Source organism: Mastigoproctus giganteus, chromosome 4, assembly GCF_048544385.1.
Source record: "Mastigoproctus giganteus isolate SK-2022 chromosome 4, ASM4854438v1, whole genome shotgun sequence".
Classification (NCBI taxonomy): Eukaryota; Metazoa; Arthropoda; class Arachnida; order Uropygi; family Thelyphonidae; genus Mastigoproctus; species Mastigoproctus giganteus.
In genome coordinates this window covers 38498530-38516469 of record NC_143578.1, presented here as the reverse complement: position 1 = coordinate 38516469, position 17940 = coordinate 38498530, and the positions used below count along the sequence as shown (strand labels likewise).

At 35.7% G+C, this 17940-nt stretch overlaps 1 protein-coding gene across 1 annotated transcript in view; it reads right to left on the bottom strand.

Moving 5' to 3' along the window:
• Positions 1 to 17940, bottom strand: part of r (carbamoyl-phosphate synthetase 2, aspartate transcarbamylase, and dihydroorotase rudimentary) — a 353839-nt gene that overhangs the window by 146679 nt on the left and 189220 nt on the right. Inside the window, exons 20-22 of the mRNA XM_090372656.1 lie at positions 15518 to 15764; positions 5859 to 5957; positions 5608 to 5709 (exon numbers count right to left, since the gene is read on the bottom strand). Of these exons, the coding sequence (XP_090228782.1) occupies positions 5608 to 5709; positions 5859 to 5957; positions 15518 to 15764 (448 nt within the window). The remainder of the gene's footprint in view (positions 1 to 5607; positions 5710 to 5858; positions 5958 to 15517; positions 15765 to 17940) is intronic.

Here is a 17940-nt window from a genome sequence, read left to right as displayed (position 1 = left end):
ACCAGCATCTACAGGAAATACATCACTAAGGGCCTCAGAGTGATAGATGACACATGTCCACAATGCCACCTGGTCCCATAAACAATCCAGCACTTCACTGCAGGATGATCACCCAGATGGAGTACACTCACAAACACGACCAGGTCACCAAGATAATGCATCAAAAGCTAGTGCAAAAATACTAGTTGATCAAAGAAACTATATCATATTACAAGTACGAACCTCGGGCCATACTAGAGACCCCTACTCACAACTCTACTGGGACTGTGCCACAATAACAGAGAAGACAATCTGCACAACAAACCTGACATGACCTTCATTGACAAGAAGGAAGAGGCTACCTAATAATAGACGCAGTGGTGCCCAACACCAGCAAACTACAGAAAGCCTATGAAGAAAAGATCAGGAACATGGAAACCAGTAATGACCATCCCGATTATTGCATCAACCACTGGCATGGTACCAAAGAGCCTGCATAAGAACCTAGCAGCAATAGGTCTACCAGTGAACACTTACATGTAAGTCTTCCATGTAAGATTTCCAAGTGTTCAGGAGTGCAGCTAGAAAGATAGCTGCACTCCTGAACACTTGTAAGATAGTAAGAGAGTTCCCCAACCAACAGTAGTAATAATAACCGGACACAACTAACCACCCCATGCACTTGGTTCCAAAAATTCCCATAAAGGAGAAAAAGTTTAAAACAATAAAATTCCAACAAAACAGAATATTCACACTATTGCCACAAAGTAATCATTAAATTTTGCTTTAAATGTAGTCAGAATCACTGCCTCCATCATGCTGGGAAGCAATTTACTCCTACTTTCAACAACTGCTGCCCATAGGTGAACTTCATGGGATCAAATCTTCTATTATTCCCTGAGATTTTATATTTGTGTCCCCTTGGTCCATGTCTCATCCCAAGGGAGAACACACCTTCCTCATTCATTTTATTCAATCCCTTTAAATTCTTTATACACCTCAATTAGAACTCCTCTTAGATGTTTAGTTTTCAAACTTTGCAGTCCACACTTTTTTTTAAGCCATTCTTCATATGTACATTTCTTTGCACTCTTCACACCTCAATTAGAACTCCTCTTAGATGTTTAGTTTTCAAACTTTGCAGTCCACACTTTTTTTAAGCCATTCTTCATATGTACGTTTCTTTGCACTCTTCATCAATCTGGTCAACCCATCTATAAACCCTCTCACCTTCTCCATAAGTTATGTCTATTTAGGTACAGTCTCTAAACATGAATACAATATTTCAAATGTGTTCTTATCATTGCCTTGTAAAGAGGGTTAATGACATTTTTCCTCCTACTAGCAAAGGCCCTAAAAATCATAAGCCAGGACACCATATGTCTATTTTGTCTTGAACCACTTTTAGCTCTTCTCCACCTAGCTTTTTATAGGTGACTCCAGGATTTCTGTTCCCCAAATGCATAACCTTACATTTAGAAGCATTAAACATCAGATACCATTTTTCAAACCATATATGCAACCAATCCAAGTCTTTTTGAAGCAGCATGGCCTGGCTCAGATTATTAACTACCCTTCCCATCTTCAAATCATCAGCAAACTTTGATAGCTTATCTTAGACACTGTCATCAATATCATTTATGAAAATTAGAAATAGGAGACCTAACGCAGATCCCACTTGTTACACTGGTCCACCCTGAAAATGTACCATTTATGACAATCCTCTGTCTTATCTTTTAGCCTAACAGTTACTGGATCTTACCAGTAACATTTAGGCTGAAAGTTACTGGCAAGATCCAGTGTAGAATCATACCAGTAACTCCAACTTCTTAACAGTCTATATAGCAACCCTCCATAGGAGTCAGCATCAAAAGCTTTAATAAAGTCTAGATATATATAATGTCAAAATTGTTACCTGCATCCAACTGGATGATTACATCACAGTAATTTAGCAGATCGGTCAAGTATGACATCTCCTTAACAAGTTCATGATGAGATCTATTAAAGATGCCATTCTTTTCGAGATGGTCCTAAATGGTATCCTTAAGCACAAATGCCATGATCTTCCCTACCACAGAAATCAAACTAGCTGGGCTATACCTCTTTGGCACCACCTTTGTGAATGGGAGGGGGGGATTACTATTTCTCTAGCCCAAGGTAAGCTTCTTGGAATTCACTGACATTCTCAACAGTTTGATACACTTATAATTACAACTGAATATGTACCATTTCCATTTCCTCCTGGAGCCTTTGCTCACCTTTAATCTCAATAGTTTTTCTAACAAAACTTGTCTAAGATCATTATATCGCTTATTTTACAGAAGTCTGATACTTTTAACATTCTCCAGAGTTTCAAGCTTGCTTTCAACTACAAATATCAATGAGATGTATCTGTTGAACTCATCTACCAATTTTGCTGGGCTTTCTATGGACCTTCTGAATCTACTCTCCTCTTTCCTCTTTCTCATATTCATGCATGAGAACTCCTTATCCCTGTTCTTAGTTCTCCTTGCTAGTGCGTGCTAATAATCAGCTTTCACCCATCTTACCCATCAATGGCTTGGTTACATATTCCCTTATAACAATCATATAAATTAGAATCACATGACTGCCTGTACCTTTCACATGCTTGTTTCCTTTGCTCAAATACTCACCTCTCATCCATCTTGGCACCTTATGTTTCTGGAATTTGACCATTATGTATATGTTTGTAGCTTTGCAAACAAATCCCTTGAATATTTTCCATAGCATATTTGTATCCAACACCATACAATATTTCATTCCACAAAATATTTCCTGTGCTATTTCTTGGTATAAAATTGAATCTCTCTCCTTCACCTTTAACTACATAAGTTTCTTTAGATACAATTCATTCTATGGTATTGTGGTCATTGACTGCTATTGGTTCCTCTACTGTCAAGTTTTTGATACAGTTAGGCTATTAGAGCCCCTTGTACTCTCTCAAGCATGCTGGGATAAATAGCAATCATCCAGTTTGTTCAAAAACCTGTTAACATAGTGTATTTCTGGTCCACATATTCCAGTCTATAAGAGGTAAGTTGAAGTAACCCATAACGAGACTGTCATACTTGCTAGCCCATTGAAAGTGCCTAAAGAAATTTTTGTCATGGCAAAAGAGTCATTTGCCATTAACACATCCCTACTATCATCTTCCTTTTACTGCAAGTCATTTTACACCACACTGACTCAATATCCACGTTACTTTGATCTGACATTAAATATTGTTATTACTCTCGGGCAGTTTTTGATCAGAAGCATCACTCCTCCATCTGTTATTATTATTATTACTAGCCACATAGTGCAAGGAAGACAGGCTTATGCTGCACGAGCCAAAAAAGAAAAAAATTTCAAGTTACCTTGAGTGTGTCAAAAGTAGAAGGGAATCACCAAGAAAGAGAAGAATGATGATATCCAGCTCAGGACCCTGGGTGTGTCAAGCCCATACTCACCAGATGTGAGCCCCCTGGGTGAAATTCTTCATCTCATATCTCCGAGTGGCACCACATCTCAGTAAGCTCAACATCAGCATTACTTACTTGATCAAAAATTCAAATCTTTTAATTTGTTTACGGTACTCCTGGCATTACTGTGCAGACAAACTAAATTTTTAACTTTATTGCTTTTGACAACCCTGATGCACCCCGTACAATTAATTTTGATATCATATACTTGGATTTCAGGAAAGCTTTTGACACTGTTGCGCATGGAAGACTACTGTACAAATTGGAGCAGAATGGTATTAAGGGTAAGTTGCTACAATGGATAAAAGGATGGTTAAGTGGGAGAAGACAGAGGGTGGTAATCAATGGGTGCTGCTCTTCGTGGACTAATGTTATTAGTGGAGTCCCACAGGGTTCGGTGTTGGGTCCACTGTTGTTTTGTGTATTTATCAATGATATTGATGAAGGTATATCAGGCTTAATGTCGAAGTTTGCAGATGACACAAAGGTTGGCAGGGTTGTTAATGACAGTAATGGCAGTGTGCTACTGCAACAGGATCTAGATAATTTGGGCAGATGGGCTAAGAAGTGGCAACTGAAGTTCAACCTTGACAAATGCAAAGTACTGCATATGGGTAGAAATAACCCCAGAGAAACGTACCAACTGTGTGGTACTACACTTAAGGTGGTAGAAAATGAAAAAGACCTGGGAGTAATTGTGCAGTCAGATATGAAGTTTTCTGAGCAGTGCAGACAGGCTGCTAGGGCGGGTCATGGGGTTTTGTCAATGATATATAGGAATTTTGCTAGCAGGGAAAAGGAGGTGATTGTCCCTCTGTATAAGGCAATGGTCAGGCCACGCCTTGAGTACTGCGTACAGGTCTGGAGGCCTCATTTTAGGAAGGATGTAGATTTGCTTGAGCGTGTACAGAGAAGAGAACACGATTGGTGAGGGGAATGAAGGGATTCTCTTACCAAGAGAGGCTTAAGTTCTGCAAATTGCAGTGGCTGGAGACTAGGCACCTGCGCGGTGATCTGATTGAGGTCTATAAGGCCTTGAATGGGTTGAGCACGCTGAATTCTGATGGGATCCTTCCACTTGTTCAGATTACCAACCTACGGGGACATAAGTTCAAATTAAGAAAGGACAGATGTAGAATAGATGTGCGGAAATTTGCCTTTAGCCAGCGGGTGGTTAATTGCTGGAACAAACTTCCATCTGTCGTTGTAGAAGTTGATAGGTTAAATAAATTTAAGGAGGAACTGGACAGGCATTTGGAGGGAATGGTGTGATTTTTTTTTTTTTTTTTTTTTTGGCTGATGCTGCATAAGCTCCTACACTTGCTTTCTTGCATCATGTGCCACTACTACTACTACTACTACTATTAGTCAAGTGTTCACTGAAGTCTTCACAATACTGATGGATTTCGTTTGTATTACACTTTCCCTTCCAGAGTTTAAGGTAATTACTGGTTGCACACAAGTACTCTCAGGAAGAGTGCAAATGTAATTTTGTCCTATGCCACTGACTTACCTAATCCCACCACCTGAAATAGTTTTCCTCAAACAAATTAATGCATCCTCAATGGCATTGGCAAAAATCTTTTGCTCCTCCTCTTTTTAAGTGAATATCATCTTTACAACTAAGTTCCATCTAACAATTAAGGCTGACCATGAGAAGGAAAACCTCCTCCTTCCCCATAGACCTTGCAAATTCCCCGCAAGGATTTCATTATAAAATCCCTCCTATTATGTCTGGGCAGAACTGCAGGCATAAGATTTTTTCCTACCCAGTAATACTTTTTTTTAACAAGACCTTATATTCCATAAGCAAGTCACCAGTTTGTTTAAGCTTTAAATCATTAGTTTAGACATGTACCATTTAACCATTTAGACATGTACCTACTAGTCCCATTACTAGCTACTAAACTGTTGTGCCATAAATGTTTGCTGCCAGTAGACATTCTGTGCAACCTGTCTTTCTTACAGATTATATTTCCAAATTCCCTAACAATTCAGTCCTCAATTATGATTACCACATGTGGAAAACAAATTAAATATTTTTTTGTTTAGTTACTGCAGCTGAAGCCATTCCTTATCACTTACAGGTTTCAACTACTACATTCAAAATAAATTCCATCAAATAAATAACCTTCAAAAGGATTACCTTCTGCCGGTGCAAGTCCATAGCAATGTTGTTTGGCAGCTGACCTCCCATACAGAGAATTATCCCTTCTGGTTGCTCAAGAGTATAGATGTCCATTACAGTCTACAAAGATAGTTTCCATTACTAATAATCAAAAGAATGAAAAACAATATTCCAAAATTTAACCTCTTCATACATGCAATTATCTAAGGACTACCACCCACTACTTTTACAATTTTAAACATACCAGGAAGTATCTAAAGTCAACTCACCTCAAATGAGATTTCTTCAAAATATAGTCTGTCACACATATCATAATCAGTGCTTACAGTTTCTGGATTATAATTTACCATGATAGTTTTTCTTCCCATCTGGAAAGGGAGAAAAAAAACATATTTTTTTAAAATTCTGTATTCTAATTTTTTTAAAAAATTAGAAAAAAATCTCAAAATGATAACAATCATAATATAGAGATATTAAGAAATAACTATAATCTTGAATATCAATTACAGTAAACCCCGCTATTCGCGGGGGTTACATTCCTGAGAAATGTCGCGAATACCGAAAACACGAATACTGAGTTATGGCTCCCATAGTAATTAGCATTAGCATTAGTAGAGGCATTTGATGCAAGAAAGCAAGCTTATGCAGCATCAGCCAAAAAAAAAAAAAAAAAAAAAAAACCCACTTCCACTTCACCCCTCTGTTCGTTCAAAATACCTGTCCAGCTGAGCCTTAAACTTATTTAGGCTATCAACCTCCACCACAAGGGATGGCAGTCTGTTCCACCAACCAACCACCCGCTGGCTAAAGGCAAATTTCCGCACGTCTATCCTACATCTGTCTTTCCTCAATTTGAATTTATGCCCTCTCAGGTGATTTTTCTCTAATAAAGGGGTTCCGTTCCAAAGTATGAAATATATAAGAAAAACTAGTCTAAAATATTCTCTATGTATGTATTATATGTACCTTCATAATATGACTATGTACATAGACAGCACATAGTGAAATGCAAGCATATGGCATCGAAATGAAAATAAGAAATTTCAAACAAATCTTTCAAACTAGTGCCTTTGCTTGCTAGCAAAAAAAACATCCCGCCAGTGCTATCACCAGTTTCGCTAAAGTGTTGATAAAGGAGTTTTGCCTTTTTGCGAATGATGAGTGAACTTAACGGAATTTTATTTTGAGTTCAGTCTTCTATCCACAGATTTAAAGCCTTTTCCATTTTTTCTAATTAACATCACGAGTTACAGCGCAAATTTTTGAAGCAATTAGCGTTTTCACGGACACTACGGCGGATTTTTCATTCCGATTTTTTGATTGATCGTACCATTGACTCATTGATTTTATAATGTTTTGACACTGAGGAGACACTTTCACCATTAGAAATTTTGTCTAATAACTCAATTTTATTCGCTAATGTCATCACCTTCTTTGATATTTTCACATTTCTCTTTTTATTCGTAGCCATATTTTTGTAGGGGTTAGAAAGAACTTGTCCACAATAAAGTCACTTTCTTCCGTTAACACACTCGAAAAAGTCTGTTTTACACTGCAAAACGGTAGATTTATCATTTTTGTAAGCATATCAATTTATAAATTGATAAATTTATTCAATTTATAAATATAAATTAAAAGCAAAAGACGAAACCTTCCATGACAAACGCATAACACATACTGAACAAGGATTAGCGATAAACATCCACGCTCGCGATTTTGTCACCCCCCCCCCCACTGAGCGCTGTTTTGACCAGGAAAGATAATTTTAGCCACGCCCATGTTTTTTATGGTGGAAAATATTCATGGTGCTTTAAAATTCACATTTTTTTAGGTTTCATTTTATATTAAATTGGCGATCGCGAATACGCGAAACCGCGAATAGCAGGAGTTTACTGTATAACTGTTCCACACAAAAGACTGCTGTACAAATTGGAGCAGCGTGACATTAGCGGTAAGTTACTGCTATGGATGAAGGGACAGTTGAATGGGAGACGACAGAGTGGTTATCAATGGGAACTGCTCTTCTTGATCTTCTGTTATTTGTTTTGTTCCCCAGGGTTCAGGACTGGGCCCATTGTTGTTTTCTGTATTTATTAGTGATACTGATCAAGGCATATCAGGCTTAATGTCTAAGTTTTCAGATAATACGAAGGTTGGCAAGATGATTTATGACAGTTATCAGGGTCTGGAACACTGCAACAGGATCTGAAAAATTAGGCAGATGGGCTGAGAAGTGGCAATTGAAGTTTAACATTGACAAATGCAAGGTACTGCATATGGGTAGCAGCAATTGCAGAATAACATTCTCCACTACTCTTAGTGTAGTACTACACTGAGGGTAGTGCAGAATGAAAAAATCTGGGGTCATGGAGGATCAAAAACCATGTAGTCAGACATGAAATTTTCTAAGCGGTGAAGACAGTCACTAAGAACAGCTCATGGGGTTTTCTCAATGATATACAGGAATTTTGCTAGCAGGGATAAAGGAGGTGATTATACCATTGCATGAGGCAATGGTTGGGCCACATCCTGAGTACTATATACAGGTCTGGAGGCCTCATTTTAGGAAGGATGTGGATCTGTTGGAAGAGATGCAGAGAAGGGCAACAAAATCAGTGAGGAGGACAGAGTGCTTTTACCGTTAACATTCTTTCACCTTTCATAAATCTACTACACTTCTTTTTCTTCTTTCCTCACCCTTCTAGTTACTGGCACTTTGTGTAACTTTCACATCCATTAATATAACTTATATATAGCTTGCTTTCTTGCATCATTTGCCATATTAATACTAACACTAATATTAATAATAATACTGTTCAGCCCAAGTTAGCTTAAGAAACGTGAGGATGCCTTAAGAAATGAAACATGGTGTCACATGAACCAAATGAGATCCTCCCATAAATGTTTAACCAGGGCTTCAAATGTTTTAGGCTGATAGTGGTCAGGCAGGGCATGCATTTTATCTTGGCATTACATCTTATCGATGTAATGTTATGTTCCTTACAATATCTACAGATTTATAAGACATTCTGTTCAACATTTTGGAATGTATAAAGTATTTTGTAATGTATAAAGTGAATTTTCAATCAAGTTACGGGGGGGGGGGGTAGAGGCTAAAGCAGATTATGAAAAGGATTTGGCAGAGAATTTCAAGAAAGACAGTAAAGAGCTTTTGCAGATGTGAATACTAAGAGGAAAGGAATAAACCATACTAGCTTGTTACAGGGAAGCAATGTGATGTACTGATGACCTCAAGAGATGAGGTAATGAGTTGAACATGTTCTTGAATCTATATTTCCTTTTAAAAATTATTTCATTTTTGATAAGTGAAAAGCTCTGAAGGAGAAATAAGCAGATTTAAAACTGAGGAAAACAGCACAAAGTGCCAAGGGTATCTATTCAGTTACACTGAAAGAAGTACCTAAAGAGAATAATCAGAAAATAAGACTTGGTAAAAGGGTGGTGGTGGGGGGGAAGCATTGGGCAATACTATTATACACATTCATAAAAATCTGAAACATTTGAAATAGGAAGTGAACAAAATTAGATTACATGTTATGTTTCAATATATGTATGAAGCATATAATACAACACTGCATGTTATAAATAAGGAAACTTGTTCACATTATGTATAAAGCCAAAACCAAGATAGAAAATAAATAAATTACATTGCAGAATAATTTAATCTCCTTGTGCATAGCTTTAATATTACTCATTGTTAATTGCTAAAGTTTTGCTTATTCCAGAGAGAAAGTGAGATATAAAAGTTAATAAACTTTCAGCAAGTAATCTAATTAGTAAGAAAGAGATTTATAAACTTACTTGGTTGCTACTTTACCTTTATATTATTAGATTTGCTATTTTGCACCAACAGACAGATTTTCCAACCTCCAGAAATGAAGTGTACATTGTTGTTATGTGTCTGACACATGCTAGTTAAAAAAGTATTATCATGTGCCTGATGTCATTGCAAGTGGCACTACAGCAGAGAAAGAAAAGAGAGAGAGAGAGAGAAAAGCGAAAGTTGAAGTAATTACAAATACATTGAGTTTTAAGATTAAATATTTTAAGTGTGTTAAGTTATGGTTTTTACAGTCATAATTCTGCATGATTATATTGCAAGTAGAGACAAGGAAAGTAAATTAGATGGCAACTGGTTGCCTTAGAATAAGGTTAATTAAAAATGGATGATATATATATGAAAGCATATTCCACTGAATAGAACAAAGTTAACTGTAGTATTAAGGATATTCTCACTAGAACTAATGAGACAAAGGGTTCTTGAAATTTTTAAAGAGAGAAAATTTTTAATGCTGAGCTCTGAATATAATTCTTTCAAAGAGAAAGTTGGACTGAAAGCATACAAGTAAATTAATTTTGATTTAATTTTACCTTAATTTTTGTTTCAAGAGAAGAAATATATACACAAGTTATTTTATACACATACTATGTGATATAACTTATTTTAGTTCTCTTGAGTTTGTTTGTTCTGTAATAGATTTTGAAACTGAAGGTAATTGAGGAAATTAGAAAAACTCGAACCTGTACATGCACTTAGTTTGTGTAAATGTTTTTTGTCCCTTCCCCCCCATTTGGCACAGCCGAGTCTTTTCTTTTGTTCAATAATTTCCCGATCCACGACACCATATTGTCAATTGCAAAATGAATAGCCGAGTAGTCAGAAGCATGAGTGCAGTAGCATGTGCTCTTTGAGTGTACTGGGGTTCAAGCCTGTGACTGCTAAATATGATTTATTGTAAACTCCACTGACCTGGTGGTTGTGCCATAGTATAAACAAGAACATTTATATATATATATAACGGGGTTACATTCCTGAGAAATGTCGCGAATACCAAAAACACGAATACTGAGTTATGGCTCCTATAGTAATAAAAGGGTTATGTTCCAAAGTATGAAATATATAAGAAAAACTAGTCTAAAATTTTGTCTATGTATGTATTATATGTACCTTCATAATATGACTATGTACATAGACAGCAAATAGTGAAATGCAAGCATATGGCATTGAAATGAAAATAAGAAACTATTTAATATTAAATGTAATATTTATTAGAAATTTCAAACAAATCTTTCAAACCAGCGCCTTTGCTAGCTAAAAAACTTATCCCGCCAGTGCTATCACCAGTTTCGCTAAAGTGTTGATAAAGGAGTTTTGCCTCTTCACGAATGATGAGTGAACTTAGCGGAATTTTATTTTGAGTTCAGTCTTCTATCCACAGATTTAAAGCCTTTTCCATTTTTTCTAATTTAACAACACAAGTTATAGAGCAAATTTTTGAAGCAATTAGCGCGTTTTCACGGACATTACGGCGGATTTTTTCTTCCGATTTCTTGATTGATAGTACCGTTGACTCATTGATTTTATAATGTTTTGCCACTGAGGAGACACTTTCACCATTAGAAATTCTGCCTAATAACTCAATTTTATTCGCTAATGTCATCACCTTCTTTGATCTTTTCACATTTCCCTTGTTATTCGTAGCCAATTTTTGTATGGGTTAGAAAGAACTTGTCCACAATAAAGTCACTTTCTTTCGTTAACACACTCGAAAAAGTCTGTTTTACACTGCAAAACGGTAGATTTATCACTATTGTAATCATATCAATTTACAAAAAGATAAATTTTATCCAATTTATAAGCATATAAATTAAAAGCAAACGACGAAAACTTCCATGACAAGCACATAACACATACTGAACAAGGATTAGCAAGAAACATCCGCGCTCGCGATTTTGTCACCCCTCTTCCCCCACCCACTGAGCGCCGTTTTGACCAGGAAAGATAATTTTAGCCACGTCCATGTTTTTTTATGGTGGAAAATGTTCACAGCGCTTTAAAATTCACATTATTTTTAGGCTTCATTTTATATTAAATCAGCGACCGCGAATAGCAGGGGTTTACTGTATATATATTTCTTTTTTTTCTTTGTTTAAAAAATGCTTTCTTATTAATCATGGTCATTAATAAAAGTATAACATTTACAAAGTAGCGAATTTTTAGTATTACAATCTAGAACTGCAAAACGAACTGATTTTTCTGAACCACGAACCGAAACCACTGAACATATTTTTTTTCTGAACCGCGAACCGAACCAATTTTTTGGAAAAGTGGTTCGGTTTTTGGTTCAAATATCTAGGGCCTATGGGTCAACAAAAATTTGGAAAATTTTCATGGGGAAATCCAGTGAGTAGGCAACATATACTCCTTCCTCTTTTTTTTCTGTTGTTCAGGCTTCTAGAATGGTTACTAAGAAGACATGAAAACCACTACTTCGGATTAGCAGCCCACCTCAGGGGTAGGCAAAGAGGTTTTTTTTTTTTTTTTTTTGCTTTGACCAAGAAATCCCGCAGAGCGACCCTGTGGGCCACAGGGTCCCTGCTCAGCTATTTGAATAGAAGCTCTGCAGTGGAGTGCATGGGAAGGGACACTCTCGCCGCAGCAGAACACTGATCAAATCAGTGATAAGGAAGTGAAAGGGTGCAGGTACTGAGAATCACTCATTAGCGTTTTTCTTTGAAAAGATTAGCATGTTTAGTTTCTGAGGGTTTGTCATTCCTGTTTCCGCTCCGGCATAGTGCACTTCAGCTGCGATATTAGGTTACACATGGACATCTTGGAGGAAGGAGGTGCCTCCGTCGCCAGGTGGGCAGGAGCAGCAGTGCGTAGCACACACTTCTTGATGTAGACCAGGGTTCGAGCCCATGACCACCGCATATCCCCGGAGCAATATGGCCTTAGTTGCTAATGCTCCTAAATAACAAATAACAAACAAACTTGGAGGAAGAATTCCCAAAAGAAGCATATTCGGTAAGTGTATATGTATTATTTTATTGTAACCGTTACTTATTAATTAAATTATAATAACACCTGGAAGTTCTCATTTGTATCGGATGAATTTCTATTTTATTTTGGATATTTTGAATCATAATGATGAGAAACTCAAACTGAATTACAGAGAATCTTCATAGTTTCCATTTTTTCTAATTTAACATCATGAGTTACAGAGCAAATTTTTGAAGCAATTAGCGCGTTTCCACGGACACTACGGCGGATTTTTTCTTCCGTTTTTTTGATTGATCATACTGTTGACTCATTGATTTTATAATGTTTTGCCACTGAAGAGACACTTTCACCATTAGAAATTTTGTCTAATAACTCAATTTTATTCGCTAATGTCATCACCTTTGATATTTTCACATTTCCCTTGTTATTCGTAGTCATATTTTTGTACGGGTAAAAAAGAACTTGTCCACAATAAAGGCATTTTCTTCCGTTAACACACTCACAAGTCTGTTTTACACTGCAAAACGGTAGATTTATCACTTTTGTAAGCAAATCAATTTATAAATTGATAAATTTATTCAATTTATAAGGATATAAATTAAAAGCAAACGACCAAACCTTCCATGACAAGCGCATAACACATACTGAACAAGGATTAGCGAGAAACATCCACGCTTGCGATTTTGTCACCCCTCTCCCCCCACCCACTGAGCGCTGTTTTGACCGGGAAAGATAATTTTAGCCACGGCCATGTATTTTTATGGCGGAAAATGTTCATGGCGCTTTAAAATTCAGATTTTTTTAGGTTTCATTTTATATTAAATCAGCGATCGCGAATACGCGAAACCACGAATACAGTTACCGCGAATAGTGGGGGTTTACTATATTATTTCACTTGTAATTCGTGTGTGTTTCTCCTGTTCTTAAAAGTTTTATTGTGATTATTTTCTGTGATTTTTATATTATCTGGAAATATCTGCCTTACTTAGTATTATTAAATTGTATTAAAAATTTTGTTTAAATAATTATTTTCTTTCCAAATTAAATGTTCTCTTGTATATGTTTATGGGTACTGAATACAAGAAGAGATTAATATTCAGAGTTAATGTTTTGGTAATTTCTGCTCCTTTTTCAATCAGATTTCAAATGATTAACATGCAATTTTATTACTTGTCAAACATATTATTAATGTAATTTACTTTTATTTAAAATAAGATTTTATAGTAACATTTTATTATCTGATATTATTACTATTACTACTATCATTAATGAACTAAGAAACTATATGAATTATTTCAGACAATATAGTTGACTGAACCGAACCAAACCAAACCAAACCATGGTCAAAATCGCCTTTTGAACCAGACGTGAACCGAAACCCTCGAGAAATTTTTGAACAAAACTGCGAACCAAACTGGTCCAAAATTTTAGGTGGTTTGCAGCTCTGTTTCAATCAATGTTCTCTGAATACTATAATCACACTGGTTGATGCCATTGAAAAAGAAGGGCTTCATATTTTAACAATTTAATTAATATAAAAATACCCATGAAATTCAAGTAGTTAGTGCCTTATTAAAAAGTAAAGGAATATAAGAAACTTATATTTAAATAAATTGCTATGCAAGTTTCTTAGAGATGATTAGAAGTATTGCTGAACATATCCTTAGAGAGGGACATTGTCGGGTTTCATGCCAAACAGGGGATGCCCGATCACCTATCTGCACTAAGACAAATTATAGAAAAGTCATAGAACATAATATGAATCTGTATTTAGGATTTGTTGGTCTTAAAAAAGCATATGGCAAAGTATCTAGAAAATGTACTTGTTTATATTAAAAGAGACTATAATGTTAGTATTAAAATGGTATATCTGCAGTGAGTATGGAAAAGTGGCTTAGGTTAACCTGAAGTGAGGCCTGCATGTGAGGCCTGAAGTGAGGTTGCATCATTACACTTTTTCTTTTTTTTTTTAAGTTTTCATAGACCACTTAATTAAAAGAACATAAGTTATTGACAGAATTTTATATAAGAGATGCGCAAATTGGACCATATGCTAATGACACTGTGATGTTGTCAAACAGTAGTTTGCAAGATGATCAAGAAACTGGATAACTTAGATAATGGTTAGATAAACTTAGATAATTTAGACAATCTGGCATGAAAATTAGAGAAAGAAAATTCAGAGTGTAGGATAATAATCAAAAATTAGAACAAGTTGGTATTTTGTGTAACTAGGAAGTCTTTAATGAAGGTGGAAGATTGGACATCAAAATAAATGACAGAATAAGAATAGCAGGAAAGTATAGAAGCCAGTTAAATTTGGAAAGAAAAAGAAATTAGCAAAAAGACAAAATTAGCTGTTTATAATGATTTTTAACCTATTTTAACCTACGACACTGAGAATTTGGTAAGAAATAAAGTAAAGATAAGAAAAAAGTTTTGTTTGTTTGTTTGGTTTTTAGGAGCATTAGCAACTAAGGCCATATTGCTCCAGGATATGCGGTGGTCATTCCCTGACCTTTCCGCATCCTCCGTATTTGGTGGTGACAGACTCGAACCCCGGTCTAATCAAGAAGCGTGTGCTACGCATTGCTGCTCCTTCCCACCTGGCTACAGAGTAAGAAAAAAAAAAAAAAAAAAAAAGTGGACCTAACAGACAGATCAGAGGAGAGGAAATAAGAAAAACATTTTGGAGCTATAAACATCAAATCAACAGTAAGTGAAACAAACTTAAGATGTATGGAAAAAGGGAGATTGACGATATAGATATTCAAAGCAAAAATGAAGGTTAATAGTTAATAGGTATAAGCCAAGAGGTAGGTAGATTAATGATGTTATGTAAGCATTATAAGAAAAAGGGCTTACTCTGCTTAATGATTTAAAAGAAGATAAGATAGCACAAAGAAAATAGCAAATGGGGAGCTGATAGTCCAGAAGTGCTGATTTGTACTATCAAAATGATATCACACTGGGCATAACAGATTTGGATAATGATTGTATGACTTGTTCCACTTTAAATTTATAAAACATTTAAATAATTAAGTATTACAACTTTTCAATGTAAAAAAATTTGCTATATATATTATTAAATTATCACTAACATTATAATTTATAAAAAATTACCTTTCTTAGTTCCTGCACACAGCCAACAGCACACCAGTCAAACTCCACCGAGCTCCCAATTCGATATACACCTGATCCTAATACCATCGCTGATTCACCAGGAAAATTGAGATCATGAAAGGAGCCATTGTATGTTAGATACAAATAATTGGTTGCAGCTGGCCATTCAGCAGCTACAGTATCAATTTGCTTAACTTGGGGGATTATTCCAAGAGCTTGACGTGTTTTCCTTACCACTAGTTCAGTGCTAAGTAAAAAAAAAAAATGCCAATTTAAGAAATATCTAATACCCATATTTAAATTTAAACAAAAGTACAGTAATACCCCGACTTACGCTACCCCGACTTAAGCGAACTCAGAGTTACGCGGTTCTTGATTTTTTCGTTTGGCCGCCCACTATCTTCAAGGTCGTTTTTCATATGTTATCGATATGCGGTGCGACGGCGGAGAATGAGAGCGAAAGATGAACAAAATTCAACTTTGCTGCTTTTATGACACATTTCACTGTAATAACGTAAAAACCAACACAATTCCAGCTATTGGTATAATCGCAACTGCAATTAGATCGAGTTTACTACCAGTTTATAACAGATTTCACTAGCAGAAACGCAACTGGATTTTTATTGTTTTATGGTAGTAACCCCTAGAAATGTGAGGTGTTAATAGTGTATCTCTGCCTTTATGGTGTTGTTTATTCAGTTGCTACACGCGCGCAGCTTTGTTTATGCGTATCAAGCGTGCCTCCTCGTTTTGTAATTGTGCTTTATTCCCTAAAAATGAGTAAAATGCTTAAAAGGTGTGAAAAGGAAGCATCCTGGTGAAGACACTGCAGATTCAGAGAGAAAAAGAAAAGCAATTATCGATAAACAGAGGCGGACTGGGTCAAAAATTCTTACCCGGGAAAATTTATAGTGGCCTCATACTATGGTTTATGGCCAAAATCACACTGGCCCACCGGGGTTTCCCCGGTAGGCTTATGGCCAGTCCACCTCTGTCGATAGAGAAAAAATATGAAATTGTGAAACGCTTTGAGCGAAATGAAAGACCATGTGATATTACACGTGCTACAGGCCTAAATGAAGCAACGGCGAAAAGCACATGACAATTGCAAACTTGACAGGTTGAAAATTGAAAAGGGCTCAATTGTAAAGGGCTTAAAAATTTTAGAAAACATAGACTCCAACGAAGAACGCATTATAGCTACAAAGCAAGGAATAAAAAAATTATTAGCTTGCAACGAAGAAATTCTGCGTGAAAAAAAGAACGCGCTGTGTCGTCAGACGAATTTGTTAGATTTTATGAAGCCATCGACATCGAAATAACTTTTTTACGTAAGTCATTTGTTTTTTTAATACATATTTTGTATTAATATGTATAAAGAACTGCAATTTTATTAATATTTTTCTTCTAAACTAGTGTTTTTGTTAGTCCTTGGTCCCAATTAAGCAAAATTTATATGTATTTATATGCAAAGTTGTACCCCGACTTACGCAAATTCGACTTACGCGATTTTCGTCGGACCCACCTATCGCGTAACTTCGGGGTATTACTGTAATGTAAAATAATTTAGTATGGGAACGACACAGTTAAAGAAAAAATTCTTTAATCCTTTTGTATTTATACATCTACCCGACTCCTCAAAAAAAAAAGTTAATAAGATTAGGAAATGATGTTATCCATATTTTATTTCACGGGATAGGTATAACGTCATTGAAGTGAGCAAATGCAGATTAAAAAAAAAAAAAAAAAAAAGGCTACTATTGATGTTTTTATTTATTTATTTATTATTATTTTTTTTAACTTTTCTGTGCTCAAAAAACCATTTTCTTCACTCAGCAGCTTACAATGATTTCCCCACAGTAATTTTTTTTCCAGCACACACACTATTAAAAATTCTGGAAATATTGAATAGTCAAAATAATCCTCACAGAGACAATATCTCGTATGTGATTTTGTATGACTGCCAAATAGTTAAAACTCCTGATTCTAATACAGGAATGGCAATCTTTAAGATTGCTGACCCCTGTTCTAACTCTTCCATTATCTGACAATGTTCCATTATCTCATCCATTATCTGACCTTGGTCTTCTAAAAATACTAAGACCATTTTTCAGGAAAAAAATAATAAAGTAGGTTGCAACAGGGTGGCATCAAAATTCTAATACAAAATTTAGCCCATTTCTGACTAGGCTAAAACTTGAAATAGTTGAAACAAATTAAATTCACATTAAATCAGAAAGCATTTGGACATTAGATGGCATCTGCTCACTTGTTAAAACCACTGGTTACCACTTCCGTCTATTTTTCTTTTTGCATTCAGCTGATTTTCTTGTGATGGTACTTCAAATATAAATAACAAGTTAAAGGTAAATTCTTTCAGCTTGCTATAGCAATTGGGCAAACAGCAGGCAATCAACAGCTTT